Source organism: Chrysemys picta, chromosome 6 (assembly GCF_011386835.1).
Source record: "Chrysemys picta bellii isolate R12L10 chromosome 6, ASM1138683v2, whole genome shotgun sequence".
NCBI classification, from domain to species: domain Eukaryota; kingdom Metazoa; phylum Chordata; order Testudines; family Emydidae; genus Chrysemys; species Chrysemys picta.
The window spans coordinates 103,173,866-103,192,652 of record NC_088796.1 but is presented as its reverse complement, the minus strand read 5'-3'; the positions used below and the strand labels follow the sequence as shown (position 1 = coordinate 103,192,652).

The 18,787-nt window shown below is 43.3% G+C and overlaps 1 protein-coding gene across 9 annotated transcripts in view; it reads left to right on the top strand.

Annotated features, from left to right (window-relative positions):
- Positions 1-18,787, top strand: part of ADAMTSL1 (ADAMTS like 1) — a 690,570-nt gene that overhangs the window by 641,756 nt on the left and 30,027 nt on the right. For all 9 annotated transcript variants that reach the window (XR_010588651.1, XM_065549471.1, XM_065549470.1 and 6 more), the window contains 2 exons: positions 8,923-9,102; positions 12,692-12,826. Coding sequence is in view for 8 of the 9 variants with exons in the window: in XM_065549471.1 (XP_065405543.1) it covers positions 8,923-9,102; positions 12,692-12,826 (315 nt within the window). In the remaining variant the exon portion in view is untranslated. The remainder of the gene's footprint in view (positions 1-8,922; positions 9,103-12,691; positions 12,827-18,787) is intronic.

The window sequence follows — 18,787 nt, the reverse complement described above, 5'->3', positions numbered from 1 at the left end:
TGCTATAGCTGCTGCAGGCAGGAGACAGGAATAGGGGCTGGTTGCTGACAGGTGATAAGCCTGGTTTCTTCGAAAATAAGAGATAATGAAAGGGACCATTACTAGAGCCTGGGGAACTGTTTCTATATAGCGCTTTAATTTCTTTTAGGGGCATAAATGCTGACAAATTCTGTGGTCTGAAATGAATTATAGGTGTTTTTTAAAAGTAGTTAAAAATTATAGTACCTCTAAAAAGAGGCTAACTTCCTGCTTGATACACCTTGACTGAGTTACACACCAAGGATGAATGTGGCCCAAGGCATGTGTAGCTGTGGGACCCAGTTCTGCTCTCATTTCACCAGGACTCTGCTGTGGGTTTGCCCCACTGGGACTATGTGTCCTATTGGAAAAAAAATTTAATTAATGGGACTTTGCACCTAGTCTAGAGAGGCCAGGGCGTGTTTAAAGACTTGGTAGGTGATTGTGGCCCCAGGATCCCTCTGGCACTGAGCCTAAGCGCTTATCTACACGTGAAGTGCTATCTTACAACAGGAGAGCTCATCAGTGTAGGTAATCTATCTCCCTGACAGGGTAGCTAGGTTGACAAAGAATTCTTCTTCTTGTCCCTATGGGTGCTCCACTGTAGGTGTATGTGCCTCCCAGCGCTTCTGATCTGAGATCTTTGGTAGCAGTGTCCGTTTGGCCCACATGTGATCTCCCCTCTTCATGCTGTGCCTCGAGGCTAATTAGCACTGTGCGGGCGAACCACCCTCAGTTCCTTCTGAACCGCCCCTGGCTAGACATGGAGCAATTAGCAGTCCACTCACAGATACCTTACTTCTTTAGAAATTCATTCCCAGCTTGTTTTAGTGTTTTTCTTCTTAATCTCAGGGGGTTTCCTTTGATTTTTTTTCTCTGAAACAAAGCTGCTCCTCATGGAGGGAGCTCTTCAGCCTGCAACTGTCCCATGCCCAGAGACTCCCAGGCAACATAAGTCTTCTCCTCAGCCTTCTACCTCCAAGTCCAGTGAACCAAGAAAGAAATCCTTGGGCTCCCCATGTAAGATTAAAAAGAAAGCTTCGAGGCCTCATAGTGAGCCCCAAACCAAGGAGAGGAGATCTCCAGCATGTTCAGTCTCTTCAGTACCGACAGCACTGAAGGCATCTCAGCACGTTACTCACAGATCGTGTGGGTCTAGTGAAACAGATACCGCTTGTATGCCTAAAGACCCTATGGGCACAGGCACCAAAGCAGCGGTACCACCGGTCAGGGAATGAAGTGGAGACCGTACCACTTTCGGGCAGGTGGCATTGATACGGACATTCTCAGTACTGACAGCTGCGAGACAACCATCATTGGACTGCTCCATGCGGTCAAGATTGCCAGTTCCCTCAGTACTGCCGATTCAATACGAGCAACCACTGATGGTACCAACTACTGCAGCACTGCAGGAATTTAATTTCTCTAAGGACCTCACGTTGTCTGAAGTACCAGTGTCTTCTCTAATCGGTACCGGATCCCTGGTACCGTGCACATCTCTAGCCCAGGAATCACCACTGGCACCAAGTCTTGCACCTCCACTCTCCATATCGGCTTCATTGTTTTCCAGTGGAGCGTCAGATAGTGACCAGGAGAAGGTCCTCTCCCGCCACTCTCATCATCCTTCCTTCCACTATAAATGCGGGCCTGCCCAGTCATACTCTCGGTATGGCCAACCCTTGTAGTATGACCAAGCATGGGCTCAATCACCCATGCCTTTTCCACTGCCCCAGTGGCCCTATTGGGATCTGTGGGTAGCTTACAGGCATCATGCTTCTCTGACATCTAGCGTGACCAACCGAGAGACTGTGAGCCATTCCCCCTCAGCCACCATCTCAAGAACCTCAGAACCTCCTCAGGAGATGTTGGAGGAGCAGGAGGTCAGACTAGAGGAGGAGGTTACACCACTTACATCTCTTCCTCCTCTACAGATGAACCACTATCTATGGCAGATGATTTTCAATTCTTCCAAGACCTGACTAAAAAGGTGGCAGACACCTTACAGATACCTCTCAAGGAGGTAAGAGACACTCACCATAAGCTTCTGGATATTCCACATACATCATTCTTCTCCAGGATAGCCCTCCCATCAATGAGGCGCTTTTGGATCCAGCTGAGTTTATATGGCAAACGCCAGCATCGGCCACACCGACATGCAAACAGGCCAAAAAAAATATTATGTACCTCCCTGGGATACGGAATTTCTTTTTTCCTACTCTCCACCTAATTCTATCATGGTAGATGCAGTATCGTAGCAGTGTACTTCCATGGCTGGCAATATCATTCCAAGTCAGACCCTTAGGATAGGGATTGGGAGCACCTTGACTTATTTGGATGAAAGGGCTATTCTTCTGCTACTCTGCAATTTAGAATTGCAAATTACCAGGCCTTAACAGCAAAGTATGACTACATATGAACTATACCAAATTGAACACCCTATTGACCCGTCTCCCAGAATCACAATGGGAACAATTTTGAGCACACCTCAACAACCTCACGACTCAGGGCAAATGGTTGCTCATGGAAGTGATTCTCCACATCAATCTCCTTGAACTCAGGGCAGTCAGGAACACTTGCGCTCACTTTCTCCCACTGATCAGAGGTACACACACAAAGGTCATGACAGACAACATCACATAAATCGTCTGGGAGGTGCCAGATCATCCTCCATCTGCACAGAAGCACTAAAACTCTGGAACTGGTGCATTTGCCATAATGTTCTAATATCAGCAACCTACTGCCAGGAGTGCAGAATACAACAGCGGAGAGTCTCAGTCACAAGTTCTCACACAACCACGAGTGGGAACTGAACCCAGCAGTACTTCACAGCCTAGTCTGTTAATGGGGGATGCCATCAATAAATTTGTTTGCTACTTACGTGAACGGGAAATTCCCACACTACTGCTCCAGGGCTGGGCTCAGACTGCACTCAGTAGGGGACGCTCTCCTTCTTTTCATGGGACAAGAGCCTTCTTCACACCTTTCCCCTGCCCCCTCCGTGGTTGCAGGTCCTGTTGAAAATAAAAAGAGAAAAAGCAAATGTTATACTGATTGCTCCCACTGGCCGAGATAGACATGGTACAGCTGGTGACATGTTCACATGTCCACTGATCTCTCTTCAACCCACTCCTTACCTCCTCTCGCAGAACAAAGGACACACTCTCCATCCCAACCTGCAGATACTCTGGCTCAAGGCTTGGCTCCTTCATGGTTCCAACACATAGAGAGCTCCTGCTCCAAGGAGGTACAGGAAGTGTTACTACACAATAGGAAATCAGCTACCTGTCGTACTTATCTACAAAAGTGGACCAGGTTTCAGGTTTGGTGCGACTCCAGGCAAATTATTCCAATATCTGCTACTCTCCCTGTAGTGTTAGCTTATATACTGGCTCTCAAGAAGTGAGGCCTATCCCTCCATTCGCTCAATGTACACCTGGTGGCCATCGCGACTTTCCATCAACAAGTAGAGGGATATTCAGTTTTCTCATACCCAACTACAAAGAGATTCTTCAAGGGCATAACAAACCAGTTTCCCCAACCCAGATGCCCCACTCCAACATGGGACCTGAATCTAGTTTTAAAGAGCCTGACTAGACAGTCCTTTGAACCTATGGCCACCTGTTGGCTAACACACCTATCAATGAAGACAGCATTTCTCGTGGTCATCACCTCAGTGAGGAGAATAGGGGAAATAGCAGCACTTATGGCACACCCTCTTTATAGTATTCTTTCACGACAAGGTTATTCTGAAGCCACACCCCAAGTTAATTCCCAAGGTGTCCTCATCGTTTCACATGAACCAACCAATTCACCTCCCAGCCTTTTATCCCAAGCCTCATCGTAATAACAGAGGCCATGCTGCACACAGTAGACCTTAGGAGAGCCCTGGCCATCTACCTGGACAGGACGAAGACTTTTAGGAAATCTCTCAAGCTCTTCCTTTCCATTGCGGAAAGGTCTAAAGGCACATCAGTGTTGGCCCAGAAGTTCTCAAAATGGGTCTCAAACTGTATTAGCTCTGCTAGCACATTCACATTATAGTACCTCCATCTGGAATTTGCACACACTCCACAAGGTCAGTTTCCTCCTCTGTCGCCTTCCTCAAGAATGTCCCTCTCTTGGAAATCTGCAGAGCAGCCACCTGGGCATCTGTACATACCTTCGCAGAACACTATGTGATTATTGGAGACTCTGCTTACAATGCTAGCTTTGGCTCTACCGTATTATCATCCAGAACAGACTGGACTCCAAAGCCCCAACCTCCGATTAGGGATACTGCTCGGGAGTCACTTACAGTGGAGCTGTAGGGACACTACTCGAAGAAGAAGAAGAAGTTACTCACCTTGTGCAGTAATGATGGTTCTTCAAGATGTGTGTCCTATGGGTGCTCCACATTCCTCCCTCCTCCCGTCTACTTCGGAGTTCTTGATAAGGACTATGCGGTAGAGAAAGAACTGAAGGTGATTCGCCCCCGCAGCACTCGAGGAGGGGAGAGCACATGTGTGGGCTGAATGGATACTGCTACCAAACATCTCTGATCAGAAGTGCCGGGACATACATACACCTACAGTGGAGCACCCATAGGGGGACACATCTCGAAGCACAATCGTTACTGCACAAGGTGAATAACTTCCTTTTCTGTCAACAAGGTCCATAAATCACCTTAACTATACCATTCAGGGGTATGGATTTTTCACACCCCTGAGTGATGCGATTATGCTGACCTAATTTTCTCATGTAGACCAGGCCAAAGAGAAACAACTCCTACCCATTAGCCTGCGAGGCAGCCTGCAGGTGGCAGCGCCTTTTAGGAAGTGATCTGCAGCCCATCTGTAACTCAAGCACCCTTTTTGTGTCTGAAGATTCAATGTCTATGGGCTCAGTTGTACTCACATAATGACTACTGGGTGCAATTTAGATCATATAGATGTCAATAGAAGTCTTTCCACTACATCAGCTCAGGTCCTAAATTCAAATGCCCTGACTGTATCTGCATGGCAGGCCCTTAGATATCAAAATGGTCACAGTTACAATTGGAAATAATGTTGGGTGCTAAAAGTGAGGTCAGTTTTAAAAATCTGGTGTTGGTCACTACTGACTCTGGCCAACTTAGAAGGGGCAACTTAATATTTTTTGCAAACTCTCTCTTTTCCGTGTATTTTATGTTCTTCATTCTTCCAACTCTTCCCTAAGTTTCTTCCCTCTGTGTTTCATTCAAACGCAAGAGTTTTCTTTTGGGCTCCTGGCTTTCTCTTTAAGCCTTGGTTGCTCATTATCACTACAACACTGTCCGTAAAAGTATCACTATTTCAGAACATCACAGCACTGGAAACTAGTTTTTGTTATAAGATCTCCAAATTGCCTTTAACAGAATATGCACATCATATAGCTAAAGGAGCAGCGGAATTAGCACGCTACTTGTCACTTATACCAGTCAGCCTTTTGTGTGAGGGATAAACTAAGTCCAGTGAAAGGTAGAGGAATAAAGTTGTTGACATCTGCTATTGAAGAAGAATGGAGAAAAGTGAAGTCTTCAGGGGGCATAAATACTATTCGCAAGTATTGACTTGCCGGTGTAAACACCATCATTCAATGCCCAATAGGCTCAACAAAAGAAAAGTTCACAAAGACAAAAGAATCTTACTTCCAAAGGGGAATTTAAATGGCGTAGGGCCAGATCCTCACCTGGTGTAAAGTGTTGTAGTTCCATTGAAACCAAATTAGTGATGCCAACTTTCACCAGCTGAGGATCTGACCCTGAAGGCTGCTCTTTCCTTCACATTTATGAAAAGTATTGTATTATGACTTCACGCTGGAGACTTGGTTTCAGTTCCCTTCTCTCAGCCATTCATTTTCTATTATTATTTTCTTTAAACTGCATTCTCTCCTATATTGGACACTATTATTTAGGCTACTTTCCTCTGGACAACAACTGCATGACAAAACAGAAAGCTGGGGCTGACTGAAATGCTCTTGCTCCCTCTTGTGGTGAGGCTTTGGAAGAGTGGCTTTGCACATGTTTGCACCTGCATCTTTATATTTCAGTTTTTGAAGTGTTTGCCAGCTTGCTATGACCTTGGTTTCATTACCTGTTTCCGTAGTATAAACCTGTGTAAGCCACTCATGTAAGAAGGATACACACTAACAAAGTTGCTGCTCATTGAGATCTACATTTCTTCTCATCCTCCCCCATCCAATTTGCTCTGTGCTGCTATAACATTTGGTTGCAATACATGTATGTTTAACTTGGAAGCTGTACGTTAAAAAAGAAAGGAAGAGTGACCTTTTTGTACAGGTGGTCAGAGAAGGTGTTTATAGATGTTCTGTACTCTTTGGATGTACATAGTTATCTGTTCTGTAGCAAAGGTAGCTGCAGATTGTACAGTGGTGTACAAACTAGATCCTGAAATCCTTGGTGGTACTTATTGAAGCAAAACTCTCTTTTACGTGAATGAGAGTTTTACCAGAGTAAGAGCTGGGTAAGTCTTTCAGGATTTGGCCCATCTGAATAGATATGCAGTCATCTGCAAAGAAGTGAATTAATGTAACACAGTGTTGGCAACTGTTGTGATCACAAGTATTGCCATATCTGATGTTTTTCTTAAAGTCCCAGCTCCAGGGGTCATGTGATTGTGGAAGGTCTCAGCTTTCATTAACAAAAAAAGGCAAATTTCTAGCCTCACAATTGCAGATAAAAGTTTGAAAATGTGACCACATGCACCCAAAAGTCTCAGAAAGCAATGAAAAAGAGCTCCAAACATTTTTTTTTAAATCTCCTGGTGTGTGTGTGTGTGTGTTTGTTTGTTTGTTTAAGCCTGGCTCATGATTTTTGAATGATTGGGGTTGGCAGTGCTGGTAACCTAAAGATGTGATTCATTGTAAGCAGCCTGAAGTAGTGCAGCTACTGTATTAGACTTGAAAGCAGAAATACCTATTCTAGAATGGATTGTGCCTAAATTGGCGTGGCACGGAAGGCACATGCCACATGCTGGCAAAGTCAGCTGGTGGTGCGGGTGGGATGCAAACGTGGGCAAGCTGTTCTCTTTCAAGCTCTGGCTGCTTAGCACTGTATGGTGCTTATTGGCCCCATGGAACATTTAGAATAAGTTAGTCATTGAGACTTCATGCAGTGCCTGCCTAGTCCCTAGAGATGTGTTCATTCTCTGTGCCCCCAGGGTCCTTGTCTTTCTGCTGGGACTGACAACAAAATTGCCAATTGTATGATGGTTTTCATGATGTGGGCACATTACCACAAGGATTGTATTGAGACCACCAGTTCCTTCTGCCTAAGCTACCGAACAGCTGTCCGATGGCAAGGAATTACCTGCACTGGGATGGCTTTAAACCACTGATTTAGAAGAAAAAGAAGACAGAAGTATCCCTGTTATGTAAAAGAGTACAGAGATCAGAGGTGGAGACTGTCTGTTTTACAAACTGGGATAACTACCAGGCAGACTTCAAACCTTATTTAAATTTTTGTACCTTGTCCTTGCCAGTTTACTTGGAGCGAAGTGGAAGGTAGGGTCACACTTTAATAGTCAGTTGCAGCAGGTCTGGGGGATTTCAAAAGGCTACTTTGTATCTTAATACTCTCCAAAAATAACTGACCTCTTCTAGTCTAATAGACTTCTTACCATAAAACGTACAGCACCCTCCCAACTGCCTCAAACCATCTGTTTGTTGGGAAGATCTATCTTTCTGAACAGATAGTCACAGATAAACATACTCCAACAGGAATTTGAAGTGTAACAGCCCCAAGGAAGAGTCTCGTCAGTCTATATCAAAGGATTAGACCTGTGATTCACAAAATGTCATCTATCGACCACTCGTGGTCTGTAGAGCACTTGCTAGTGGCCCACCAACAGCTGGCTCATCACATTGTACTGTCTCCTGCGCCGTGTTCTCAGCTTCTAAATCATCTTAAAAGATTGTAAAAATACAATATGTTCCTAAATATTACTTTGCTCTGTAAGCAATTGCCACAAGGATGTTATATGATCGTGATGGCGAGGGTGGCCCACAAGACAGTTGCCATTTTCACGTGCACTTTGCACTGTGGAAAAAGTGTAAGAACCTTGGGATTAGACAACAAATTGGAAGTTGAAGGAGTTATTGAAATTTGAACCATAGGTGTGGAAATCTGAAAAATTCTCTAGCCAGGTATAACTCCACTAAATCGACTGCTTATCCTGATGTATCTCTTCCCTGTTTATCTGCACCGTATTGTAAAATACAGAACATTCTTCAGTGATATTACATAGAGACCAGTCAATGAAGGTGAGACAGTCCTACGCAGGTGGTGGTACCTCCATGCTGGTGCTGCAGAGGGGGATGTTCTGTTCCTTGTATGCTGCCCCTGTGTTAGATCATGACATGGGAAGAAGCTATAGAAAAGGGTGTCCTTTCCCTCTGCTAAATTGGACTGGAAATCCCCTAAGAACAGGCTTTCTCTTAGGATTTCCAGTGGTGCTGTCTGCTTATAGTCAGAACACAAATCCTACTATAAAATCATCCTCGGAAAAGTTTCAGAGTAGCAGCCGTATTAGTCTGTATCCGCAAAAAGAAGAACAGGAGGACTTGTGGCACCTTAGAGACTAACAAATTTATTAGAGCATAAGCTTTCGTGGACTACAGCCCACTTCTTGTGGGCTGTAGTCCTCGGAAAAGTGTGGCCCTTCTGTATCCAGGCCAGAGTGGATCCAGGAAATCCAAAGGCATTTATTTTATCTTAATATATATTTTAATGTATTGAAAGAGTTGACCAAACTCTCTTGAACCTCAAAAAGCCTTGGGCTGGAAGTTTGGTTAAAGGTTTGTTTTGATTATTATTTTATCCCAACTGTTTTGTCTGTCCCAAGTAGTAAAACCTTCATCCAGCTCCTATTCTTTTTAATGCCTTTCCAGGTGTACCTGAAGCAGAAGTTACTTGGTTGAGGAATAGGATCAAGCTGGCCCCTGCCTATCATCTGCATGATGGCTCATTGCTGATTGCAAATGTAACTCTGTCCGATCAGGGGTTATATTCCTGCAGGGCAGCCAATCTTCGTGGGGAGGTGACTGAAAGCACACAGCTGCTGATTCTTGGTAAGCTACAGAAATGCATGTCGCCTTTGTAATGGCTATTTGTTTATGACATTTCCCACATGTCACTGTAATAATGAAACCTAGGCACCAAACAGACCTTGCTCTTTGGAGCTAGTCAGACGACATAACAGACGAGAGAGTGATATAAACAGCCTTGTATTCCAGTGGGGGGAAAAAAACCTCTAATTGTGTTAGCAGACTACATAAGCAGGAACAAGGCTGTCTTCGTTTGTGGAGAAGGCAGAAGATATTGGAATTGGGGGGAAGGGTGCATGGGTTAAAAGGAAAAAAAAGTATAAGCTAAAAAAAAAACTTTAATATGTCATTTTCACACATTCAGATTTTATGGTTAATAAAAGAACCAGTCCCCTCCTTTGACCATTCCCCAAAATGGCACCTGTGAAATGAAGGCAATACCCTGTGTAATGCTCCATCTCCGAGAAGCAGACCCCCTGAGTGACACTGAGCAATTTCACACCTCACTAACAGATGCATAAACCCTGTGCACTTTTACAAAACAGTAACTCAGTTCATTGAAGGGTGAAGTTTACTTTGTCTTGGGTTTCATGGTAGCAGGCTGAATGTCTAGCTAGGTGATTTAGAAAGATATTGTCAGGCCCAAAGCCTGGATAGAAGTGTTACCCACGACTGATTTATTGTGCTTGCTGATGGATTTTCCTCCCTAATAACACATCTGTGTCATTTCCTGCTGTCTGAGAGATGAAAGATCCGGCAGGACTATGTAAACGCTACTGTACGTTGGGTAATGAAGTGTGCACATTTTGTAACCCTGTACATGTTATTGCAGCAACACCATTAAAAAGCATCCATTACAGAACTCTGTTTTCAGGGCTTAGTATATAGCCTGTTTTAAATCTCAACTACTCAACCTTGCAGGGTGAACCTAGGCCCTGCAGAATCTGCTGCCTCAGGGGCTCCAGTTCTTGGGGCAGATTTGAAAGTGAAAGTTCTTGCAGTCTTATGGACAGCGCTGAAGCCTCTGTTTGATGTTCACATGGGCAGGGCCGGCTCCTGACACCAGCGTACAAAGCAGGTGCTTGGGGCGGCCAATGGGAAGGAGCAGCACGTCCGGGTCTTCGGCGGCCATTCGTCAGTGGGTACCTCAGTCCCTCTTGGAGTGAAGGATCTGCTGCCGAATTGCCACCGAGGAATGAAGCGGCGCGGTAGAGCTCCGCTGAAATGCCGCCAATCGCGGCTTTTTTTTTTTCCCCCTTCGCTGCTTAGGGTGGCAAAAAAGCCTGAGCCAGCCCTGCACATGGGTCCCCTGTGACTTCAAATCAACCCTAGAAACTTGATCTAAAAATTATCTGCCTAGATTTTAAAAAATAACAACCTGAGTTTCATCTTAAAGATCATAATTCTCACATGTCTTTAGACCCTTTTCCTGCTCACGAAAAAATGGCTTCTTTTTTAAAGATACAGTTACCGTTGTTTCTCCAGGCAGCTTATACCCATTTGTAGGCAAATCACTTTCACAATCATTTTAATAAAAAGAAATAGTATGAAACACCTGAGCCACATACATTTCATAATGAGCACACGTGGCAGTAGCAACCCCGGCTCAACATGCAGCCCCATTTAACTGAATGGGAAGGTGCCACCATTCACTTACATTAAGTTTACTGTTTGCAGTGTTGTTGTAGCCATGTTGGTCCCAGGATATTAGCAAGACAAGCTGAGTGAGGTAGTATCTTTCATTGAACTAGGTCTTGACCTGTGTAAGCTCGAAAGCTTGTCTCTCTCACCAGCAGAAGTTGGTCCAGTAAAAGATATCACTTCACTCACCTTCTCTGTCCTCTATCACATTTACCGTCATTTAAATGACAGTGGGGGGAAAACAGGAAACAAAATACAAAAATTGGATCATTGTTATCAGCGTAATTAATAATGGGCCAAATCCTACAGTCTTTAGGGACTGATCCTGTGAAAGGTGATCCTTACGCAGACAGTTACTCCTGCACAGAGTCCCATTGACTTCAGTAGTACAGTAACTCCTCACTTAATGTTGTAGTTATGTTCCTGAAAAATGCGACTTTAAGTGAAACAATGTTAAGCGAATCTAATTTCCCCATAAAAATTAATGTAAATAGGGGGGGTTAGGTTCCAGGGATTATTTTTTTTTGCCAGACAAAAGGCATTATATACATTTTAAACAAGTAATTTAATACAGGTATAAGTTTTAAACCATTTTAAAGAAACAATTTAATACTACAGTCATCACTGCTGAGTATGAAGCTTGGTTGAGGTGGTGGAGTCAGAGAGTGGAAGAGGATGGATTGTCCAGCTGCTCCTCTTGCTGTTCTTGCAAGCACAGGCACTGACTTTGCCGGGAGCAGGGGGCTCAACCCCGGCCCATCCACTCCACCCCTTCCCCCAAGACCCAACCCTTGATCCGCCTCTTCTCCTCCCACACCTACTCCCCCTTTACTTCGCACACTGCATCCTCGCTCCTCCCCCCTCCCTCCCCTCCCTTCTGAACGCTGCAAGCCAGCTGATTGCCGCAGACAGGAGGCGGGGGGAGAGCCTGCACGCCCAGTCCTCGCTCCTCCCTCCTGCCTCCTAAATGCTGCAAGCCAGCTGATTGCCGTGGGCAGGAGGTTGGGGGAGGAGGGGGAAGGTGCTGATCTACGGGGTCTGCCAGCGGGCGGGAGGCGCTGGGGGGGGGGAGTGGCGTAGGGAGGCTGCTAGCTGTGGAGAAAGCAGGCAGCCAAACAACATAAGAGTGGAGCATTGCACAGTTTTAAATGAGTGTGTTCTCTAATTGATCAGCAACGTAACAACGAAACAACGTTAACCGGGACGACGTTAAGTGAGGAGTTACTGTACACAAGAGTAACTGTATTCAATGTAATAACTCTCTGCCGCTTTGGCCTGTTAGGCATTTGGAGTTTTGCCTGAGTAGCTCTCAGGATTTGGCTCAGTGCTAAAACAATCCTGAATTATGACCTTATCCAAAGTCCTCTGAAGTCAATAAAGAGGCTCCCATTGGCTTCAGTGGGCATTGGATCAGACCATTAGTATTGTCACTGTGATTTGAGGCTTCTCTATGTGGCAAATTTCTGGGTGGCAAGCCAAAGTGTGAATCTACATTGTACCAGTTTGCTACTCAATAACGTCCCATGTGGACACAGCTACAGAGCAGTGAATATCCCAGAGTGTGGCTTGGCATACTTCAAGCAGTAGTATGTTATGACTAGATACTGTATTGGCTGTGCTATGTGAATTTACCATCTGTTCTTAGCAACTGTATCTGTTACTGAACAAAATGTGCGGCAGTGCCTGGCTAGTCACAAAAAGGATGCTGTGATAGCCTTAATGCAAATGTTCTTAGCATTTGTGGGCCTGTGCCTGACCCTGAATTATTATTTTAACCTCTTCCCTGCCTCCTCATGTATCTGATACATCAGGCAAAGCACACCTCTAATGCTGTCCAATGTTACCTAGTATGTCCCCTTTGGAATGCTGATGTTCCAGCACAGCAAATAATGTGACAGCTGGTTTAAAACTTCCTCAATATCTTATCCGCTATGGTCATCTTTGTCATCTCAGTCTCTCAATCTGTTTCCAGATCCCCCACAAACCCTCCTTCAATTAGAAGATTTGACAACAATGCTTTTAATCACGGGGCCGGATATTCCCTCAGTGCTGACCTCTCCTTCAGGAACAAGGATGGTGCTAAATCCTGGAAGTTCTGTCCTCATCGGTAAGTTGATCTCTAAAGTTTGTTGGATAAAAGTATGAGAAATAGGCTGAACATGCAAAATTCAGATCCAAATGTTCATCCAGATCAGGGGCATTGGGGGGGAGGGGGGCACTGGGTCAGCCCATTATAAATGGGGGCCATTTGCAAATTCTTACTCTGGATTCAGGGACTCAAGTTCAAATTATAAATACCACCATAGTGCAGGGTTTATTATTATTGTTATTCCCAAAAGCCTCAGACAGGATCAGGGCTCCTTTGTTCTGGACACTGTACATACACGAAGTAAGAGCCACAGCAAGTGGCTGTAACAAACAGAGGGGTGGAGGAGTCAGGATGAGGTTAAAGGTACTCTAGATAGAGCTTCTCTCTCTTTTTCCTCTCCACATAACTACTGGTCTCTACTTTTCAAAGTCATCTATTCCTGTTGTTCTTTCTGCAGGGCTTCTCCCAGAGCTTTGTCCAGCTTTCTACATTTACTTTTCTCTTGTAAACTGATTTTTAGCCTTGCAGAAGCAGGAGTGTAAATCTTTAGCAGAGGATCTGTACCTTGTCTCAGTGCTGATAAGAATGATTGTATTCCTCGCCACAGGCCTCCTACCAGCTCTTTGCTTACATTCAATAGCAAATATTTCTATAATGGGGGGTTGCATTTACATTTTTATTTGTTTTGGATTTATTTTTTCCCCAATGCTGACATCTGTGTCCCTCTGTAATTGTTTCTTAGCAAGCTGCTCTGGATTGCATTTGTGCTTCCACCAAACCTGCAGTTAAGGAGCTCTTTGGGGGTGGGGGGAGAAAATATCTGAAGGTATTTGATAGCATTCAATAAATCATTTCAGGTGTGGTTTTATTGCACTCTCAGTCCTAGGACTTGGTCACACTTCTGTTTCATCCATTTCTTCGCAGGTTTTCAAAGCAAAATCTTTAGAAGTTTTTTGTTGGGGTTTGAAAGAGGTCATAAAATGGGTTTTGCATCTGTTTGTACATAATAACCTTTACTTCAGTCTCGTGGGGCCATATCATCCCCTAGCCTGCTGCTCCTGCTTAGGGGACAGGAAACTCCAGGAGTTCCCAATATCAAGCCAAATTTATTCTTGATGTACTTCTATTTATTCCATGAAGATACACATTGCTGAAGTTGACCTGATATTATAAAAACCTAAGGAAAGTTCTTGATAGATATTCTAATAAGAGATGGGCTGGGACTGAAATATCCAGTCTGCTAGAATTCATACAGATACAACCAAAATGTCCATACGTAAGTGGGTGACACAACATGGCATAGCCATGTGCACAAAGCATTCGATACACAAACAAATTATCCAAACAATTATTGTCCTACCTGCATTCAGCTACAGATAGACCACTTACTTCCGCAAAAACAATTGACCCACACCTCAGCCATTCTTTTAACTGACACTAGATTCATTTTTAAGATTTTGTCAGCATGGACTAGGATAAAAGACTCCCTCCCCTTTGGCTCCCAAATTCTGTTTCTCTGCAACTATCTAATAGACATTCGTTCTCCATAACCCCTCTCCACAGCTACCCCATCTGGCTGTCCCCTCTAGTCTTTCCTATTGTGTAATCTAGAAGGTCCATTTTAATGCCTCCTAAGCATTGAGCCAGCTTCTACACAGAGATCTCACATGCTCTGGATGGTGATATTCTAATTTAATTCTAAAAGACCTGATGGTGGGAGGGTGTGGTGAGTGAAGAGGATGCTGTTGGGAATTGCAAGGAAACAAGAAGCTTGGAGTCAAGTGATTGGGAGATAGGATGTAAGTGGAGAATTCTCTTGGGGAAAAGTTGGGTATCATGGGAGCAGAAGGATGCAGTGAGGAGAGGGAGTTAAGAGATAAGGGAAAGAAGAGAACTTTGAAACCCTTGGATAAATTCTGATAAGTATCCAGACTTCTCGGGATTTATGAGAAATGAGAATCTGAATTGGTGAGGTTTGCCTGCTACCTCGTTAAACAGAACTTCCTTAACAGGAAGAGGAAAAAATGTGCAGCATGAGAAGATGAGGAGGTTAAATTTGCACATTGAGAAGAAGAATGCACTACTTAATTGAGTGAGAATTAAAAGCAGAAGGATATGTCTTGCAGCCTGTCATTTATGCTGCATACGTTCTTCTAGTGTGTCTGCCCCGATATATTTTCAATGACTACATGGATCCATTTGCCATCCTATCTCAACCCCTGTGGACCTCCCTTGTGGTAAAGCTCTGAGTCTTGGGGCCACAACATGGGTGCCAAGTTTGGGGGGCTGCTTTTCACCAGGTGAAAGAGGTCCTTCAGTAGCACACTTCCCAACTGTGTCATTTTGGCTGCAGGGGCAGAGAGGGAGTTCTTTTGGGGCTTCATCCTTTGCCCATTGGAGTCGGTGGCAAAACTCCAATTGTCTTCCAAGGTGGAGGAGCAGATCCTTAAACAATGTCCTTTTTAGAGGTAACAGAAGCAAACCACTGTTAGAAGTGAAGGGACAGTTGTCTCCATAGCCGTGCCCACCAGCTGACTAGTTAGTACACTGTGGTTATCTTTCTCAGTTAGTGACTTGAGGGTACCATTGCTCCTTATCAAATCATCAGTAATATGCATCCAGCTATGCCGCCATTCTCCCTGCAACCCTTTTCTGATGACCCTATAGCAGGCTCTGCTCAGCTATCTAGCAAACACAACTCCTACTATTAAGGACAAGATTTTCTCATAGTAGAACCTGCAGCACCTCTCAGTTTGGGAACTTACCCAATTTTTATATTAACTGAAATTGGCAAGGAGTGATGAGCCAAATATTACATATGCCAATAATTTCTGATTTGCTTAACTTGTGGTATGTGCAAAATAAGATTTCATGTCACAGGTCCAGTTCTTTGCTTTATATTTCCATAAGTGCTTTAAAGTGACACAAACTTAGCATTTAGCCATATTTTGATCATGGAAAACCAATAGAAAGTTTAACATGTATTTTTATATCTGGGAAACAGTAGTAAATTTCTGCAACTACACTTATTTCCTTTGAAAGCTTTCAGATTAGTCCTTATTCTTACAAGATTTTCTGTCAGGAGTACAAAAATATTTTTATTTTGGACACAGTTCTTCAAAAGTTGACCACAAGATTACTATGAGGGAGATAAGTATGCGAAAAGAGAAGCTGTTACTGTTAACTCTCTCATGCTGGGATTTTATAACCATATTTTTGGCCACTTGGCACTTTCCTACGCTTCTGTCAAAATGCAGAATTATTTTTCTGGGTTAAAAGGACAATTTAAGATTAATAATAATATACTTCAACTAGAATTTCTTTACCTACACTCCCAATAAAAACTCATGCAAATTAAAATAATTTTAATAACTAAGGGTCTCATGCCAGATACATTTGCTATCAAACATAGTGCTTACTTCAACGAGTAGTCACTTTTTACTTCACTGGGACCTATTCATGGTAGTAAGCACTATAAGTGGAGTTTTCAAATGTTCCTAAGTGGCTTAGGACCCTGTGGGTATGTCAACACTTAAATTGCTTCAGCGGCACAGCTGCAGCTTTACCATTGTAGCACTTCAGTGTAGACACTCACTACAGTGATGACAGGTGTTCTCATGTCGCTGTAGTTAATCCACATCCCTGAGAGGCAGTAGCTAGGTCAGCAGAAAAATGCTTCCATCAGAATTTTTCTACATTTTCTACATACTGTATTATATTCTATGTTGTAATTGAAATCAAAGTGTATATTTTTATTACAAATATTTGCACTGTAAAAATGATAAACAAAAGAAATAGTGTTTTTTCAATTCACCTCATACAAGTACTGAAGTGCAATCTCTTTGTCATGAAAGTGCAGCTTACAAATGTAGATTTTTTTTTGTTACATAACTGAACTCAAAACCAGAAAAATGTAAAACTTCAGAGCCTACAAGTCCACTCAGTCCTACTTCTTGCTCAGCCAGTCGCTAAGACAAACAAGTTTGTTTACATTTACAGGAGATAATGCTACCCTCTTATTTACAATGTCAACAGAAAGTGAGAACAGGCATTTGCATGGCACTTTTGTAGGTGGCATTGCAAGGTATTTACGTGCCAGATATGCTAAACATTCATGTGCCCCTTCATGCTTCGGCCACCATTCCAGAAGACATGCTTCCATGCTGATGACAGTCGTTAAAAAAATAATGCATTAATTAAATTTGTGTCTGAATTCTTTGGGGGAGAATTGTATGTCCCCAGCTCTGTTTTACTCACATTCTGCCATATATTTCACGTTATAGCAGTCTCGACAAAATGCAAAGAAAGTACCAATGTGAGATTTCTAAAGATAGCTAGAGCACTCGACCCAAGATTTAAGAATCTGAAGTGCCGTCCAAAATCTGATCGGGGTGGGGTGTGCAGCATGTTTTCAGAACATGCATCCGTCAGCACTGCTTTGGATTGTTATCAAGCAGAACCCATCATCAGCATGGATGCATGTCCCCTGTAACAGTGGTTGAAGCATGAAAGGACGTATGAATCTTTAGCACATCTGGCACATAAATATCTTGCGATGCCGGCTACAACAGTGCCATGAGAACGCCTGTTCTCACTTTCAGGTGACGTTGTAAACAAGAAGCGAGCAGCATTACCTCCTGTAAATGTAAACAAACGTGTATGCACATAATTCTACATTTGTAAGTTCAACTTTCATGATAAAGAGATTGCACTACAGTACTTGTATTTTTCAATTCACCTAATACTATTTATTTTGTTTTTTTACAGTGCAAATATTTGTAATAAAAAATAAATATAAAGTGAGCACTGTACACTTTGTATTCTGTGTTGTAATTGAAATCAATATATTTGACAATGTAGAAAACATCCAAAAATATTTAAACAATAATTGAATATCATTTATTTAACTATGCGATTAATCACCATTAATTTTTTTAATCGCTTGACAGCCCTAGTAAATATATGTTTGGACAAAACCTAAAATGTGGGCTAAATTTGACCAATTCCGCAAAATTCTGGAACTAGCAGAACAATTATTAGGTGCTGTCCTAAAGTTTACTGTAGCTTGCTTTTTCTGCAGGCTGCTACATAGAGCTGCTAGAGAGCTGCCAAGAGGGGACTTTTCAGAGATACCAGACTTTTTTTTTTTTTAAGAATCTAAAGACATTGTTTTGTCTTGTTTTTAACTTTATTTTCTCACCACTTTATGCGGGCAACAAAATATGGAATTTGTGGCTTATACTGGGGCAGGCTGTGACTCTGTTACTCCTACTGGTGAGAGCAGTTACCCACACAAGTAGTTCTATGGAAGTCACTGCGGGGAGTCACCACAGTCTGCCCATCCTTTCGCTCATAGGCAAAATGTAATCATAAGAGTAACCTATGGGCCAGGTCTGAGCTGCAGTCAAACTTCAGAGTGCATCTTGGGCCATGTTGTGTAGAGAGGGCTTAAAGGGCATCTTCGCACCCATGCTCCTACTTCTGCTTAAAGCTCCTTTTCCCTTGATTTTAGTAATAAGAGATGTAGTAGATTTGGTGGGAAATGCCCTCTTACTTGCCCATATATGAGAAAACATCAAGGACAATCTACCTCATGCAAGAAGATGCTATTCTTCAGCTATGATGCCTTTTTTTGACTCTGGGACAGGCTGTTTCTGCACTGGTTCTTTGCAAAGGTTCCCCCAGCTAGAAAGGAGATAAATCACTTCTATTGTTCATAAATGAGCTATGTTCCTCTCTGGCTCTGCCTTCTGGGCCAATAGGCAGAGACACATTTTCTACTATGTTACCTCAAGGGGAGTCTCAGTCAGTCCTTATCCATATTTCTAGGAGTGGGGGCTTTCTTTAAGACCTGTGCTTTAGATCAAAGTCTTTGCCTGCCCACATGAGATCACTGGGAATAAGTCTCACTGGAATATCATTCCGTGACATATCCAAGTTTAGAGTTCAAAAAGTCAGGAAGCAGTTTTGCTTGCAATG